Source organism: Ranitomeya variabilis, chromosome 4, assembly GCF_051348905.1.
Source record: "Ranitomeya variabilis isolate aRanVar5 chromosome 4, aRanVar5.hap1, whole genome shotgun sequence".
Classification (NCBI taxonomy): Eukaryota; Metazoa; Chordata; class Amphibia; order Anura; family Dendrobatidae; genus Ranitomeya; species Ranitomeya variabilis.
The window spans coordinates 74,431,258-74,434,282 of record NC_135235.1 but is presented as its reverse complement, the minus strand read 5'-3'; the positions used below and the strand labels follow the sequence as shown (position 1 = coordinate 74,434,282).

General features: G+C 37.8%; 1 protein-coding gene across 1 annotated transcript; it reads left to right on the top strand.

Moving 5' to 3' along the window:
* Positions 1–1,805: 1,805 nt before the first annotated feature.
* LOC143767578 (taste receptor type 2 member 2-like) lies at positions 1,806–2,753 on the top strand. Its single transcript, XM_077255988.1, has one exon. It carries the CDS (start codon positions 1,806–1,808, stop codon positions 2,751–2,753), a length of 948 nt encoding a protein of 315 aa, XP_077112103.1.
* The last annotated feature ends 272 nt before the right edge of the window (positions 2,754–3,025 follow it).

The following is a 3,025-nucleotide window of genomic DNA, read 5'->3' as shown; positions in this document are numbered from 1 at the left end:
GCTGTCAGTGCTGCAACCGGCAGCCTCCGTTCCTAAGAATGCAGAGTGAAGGACCTTCAATGATGTCGCGGCTTGTGATTGGTCGTGTGACCGCTCATGTGACCGCTTACGCGACCAATCACAAGCCGCGACGTCATCGCAGGTCCTACACTCACTGCATTCTTACGAACAGAGGCTGCCGGTTGCACCGCTGAGGTCCGGGGTCTGTCGGAGGGGTGAGTATATCCATATTTTTTATTTTTATTCTTTATTTTTTACATGAATATGGATCCCAGGGCCTGAAGGAGAGTCTCCTCTTTCCCCTGGGAACCATATGCACTTGGGAACTTATAGGAACTTCTGATTCCGATTTCCAATATCACAAAAATATCGGAATTCGGTATCGGAATTCCGATACAGCAAATATTGGCCGATACCCAATATTTGCAGTATCGGAATGCTCAACACTAGTAATGAGTGATTCATTACTAAACTTTAAGAGGGGACTGGATGCCTTTCTTGAAAAAGTATAATGTTACAGGGTATATACACTAGATTCCTTGATAGGGCATTGATAAAGGGAACTAGTCTGATTGCTGTGTACGGAGTCGGGAAGGAATTTTTTTCCCCAATGTGGAGCTTACTGTTTGCCGCATGGGTTTTTTACCTTCCTCTGGATCAACATGTTAGGGCATGTTAGGTTAGGCTATGGGTTGAACTAGATGGACTTAAAGTTTTCCTTAAACCTTAAAAACCATGTTACTATGTTACTATGGGTTGTAATTTCTTGATCATGTTGAACACTGGACGAAGCAACATCAAGATCTCTGGAGATGGACTTCTGCAAGAGAGATTGTTGATATTTTTCAACAATTTTGGTTTTAAAGTCCTCAGACAGTCCTCTTTCTGTTCTCCATGCTTAGTGCAAAGATTGAGTCAATGTCTCCCTTTTTATCTGGTTACTGGTGTGATTTTCATATTGCCCACACCTGTTATTTGCCGCAGGTGAGTTTGAATGAGCATCACATGCTTGAAACAAAGTTGATACTCACAATTTTGGAATGATGTCAACAGTTTTGTATTGCCCATTTTAGGGGTTCACTGTGAAATTATGTCCAATTTGTCTTTTTTTCTCTGTTTTTTTTCGTGTTGTTCCAATACACACAAAGGAAATAAACATATGTATAATAAAAATAATAAACATACTGTATGTATAACAAAACATGTGTAATTAATTGCAATGATGTTTTTGGAGAAATACTTATATATAAAACGTGCAGATTACAATGATTTAAAGTCATTTTCATAGATATACATGTGTGTCTTTGAAAATTAGATATCCCAAACACACTAAATGAGGTTAACGTAGATAGATTTTAGAAATACAGATACTTTGCATATGTCAAAAAGGGAGATTTGGTTACTTTGCAGACATTTCCATGTACTATGTTGTTGTGTGCAGCTTTCTGTGGTAATGTGCATTTACAACACTGGATCAAAAATAGGTTGTGGGTAAAATAATTGCCTTGTACGAGAAACAATATATACATTAAGGAAACACTGAATTTATCTGTCAATTATACAGCATTTGCCTAGTTTTAATTTCTCACTTTCCTTTGACAAAGTCAAAAAAAAAATTCCATTTGTGGGCAATTCTCAATTTATCTGTGTCTTGCCATCACCGAGAGCTGAACAAAGTATGACAGTCCATGCAAAATGCATATGCATAGTTAAGTAGGAAAACCTAGTGCACAGGTCAGTGTTTGCCATTCTTATTCAAGAAAGGAGGGAATATTATTCAGAAGCCAAACTGCAATCAATCCAACATGTCTTCTATCGAACCTACTTTGGCAGTTGGCATCTTCATCTTCTTTCTAGTGACTGGAGTGTCAGGAAATCTTTTCATCCTAACAGTTCATTTTCTAGTCTGGATAAAGACCAGTGATTGTAATCCATCCATGATTATAATCAACAGCATTGCCCTTATCAGTATTGCGGGCCAAGCAGCAATTACAATTGATAGGGTCACGCTCTATATGTTTGTGAAGTTCTACATGCAAGCCTGGGTGGCGAAGCTTTTTATGGTCGTACTGTCGTCATTGGCGTTTTCAAGTCTTTGGAGTTCCACTTGCCTTTGCTTCTACTACTGCATTAAGATTGTCAATTTCAATTGGTCTTTCGTCTACAAGCTCAAGGCAAAGGCTCCTTTATATGTTCCTTGGCTGCTCATTATTTCTATCTCTGCATCTTGGTCAGTTGGAGTATCAGCCTACTTGGATCTAGACATGGACATTAAGCCTGAGACTGTTCTTACAGCTGGAAACATAACTTTAATATTTTCTTTCAATCTTAATAGCAGATGCAAATGTCTGTTCCAGATTTACATGCTGTTTGCTGCCATTGCCTTTGCCATAATATTTCTCACTGCTGGAGCCATTGTCACCTCTTTGTGTAAGCACATGATACGGATGAAGAAGAGCAATGAAACTTCTGGAAATCCAAGAATTCGTTCTCATTTATCAGCAGCTAAAACAGTAACTTATCTGCTTATTTTGTATGTAATATTTTATGGGTTCCTGAGCTCATTATTTAATGGGGTAGAGAAAGACAGCAACTTTCTATTTTTCTTTTCCTATATTGTAGTTTCCGCTGTTCCAACATTTAACTCACTTATTTTGATAATGGGAAACCGAAAGTTGTCAGACAGTCTGAAGAAGCTATTATGTACGAGACCTCATGCTGCTAATACTGAAGTCACTGTAACCACATACTAGAGAGTTTTTGTTATGTTGACCCGCAATTATGAGTTAACCTGCATCGTATTGTCTCTATGTGTCATTATAGAGTTATAAATTATTTGCGATTTGTCTTGCTATTTCTGTAACAAATAAATGTTTCTTTTGTTTGTCGTGCTTATGTTTACTTATGCATTTTCCACGAGATATTGGTCATTGGAAAGAGAGTTTAAGTTTATTTGTAAGCCCTGCATGATCTTCTTATAGGTAGACTTTATGAGACATTCATTGAAAGATAATGTATGTTATGC

What these genes read in the sequence shown, in the direction of transcription:
- LOC143767578 (XM_077255988.1), top strand. Translation starts at nt 1,806, where the DNA reads ATGTCTTCTATCGAACCTACTTTGGCAGTTGGCATCTTCATCTTCTTT.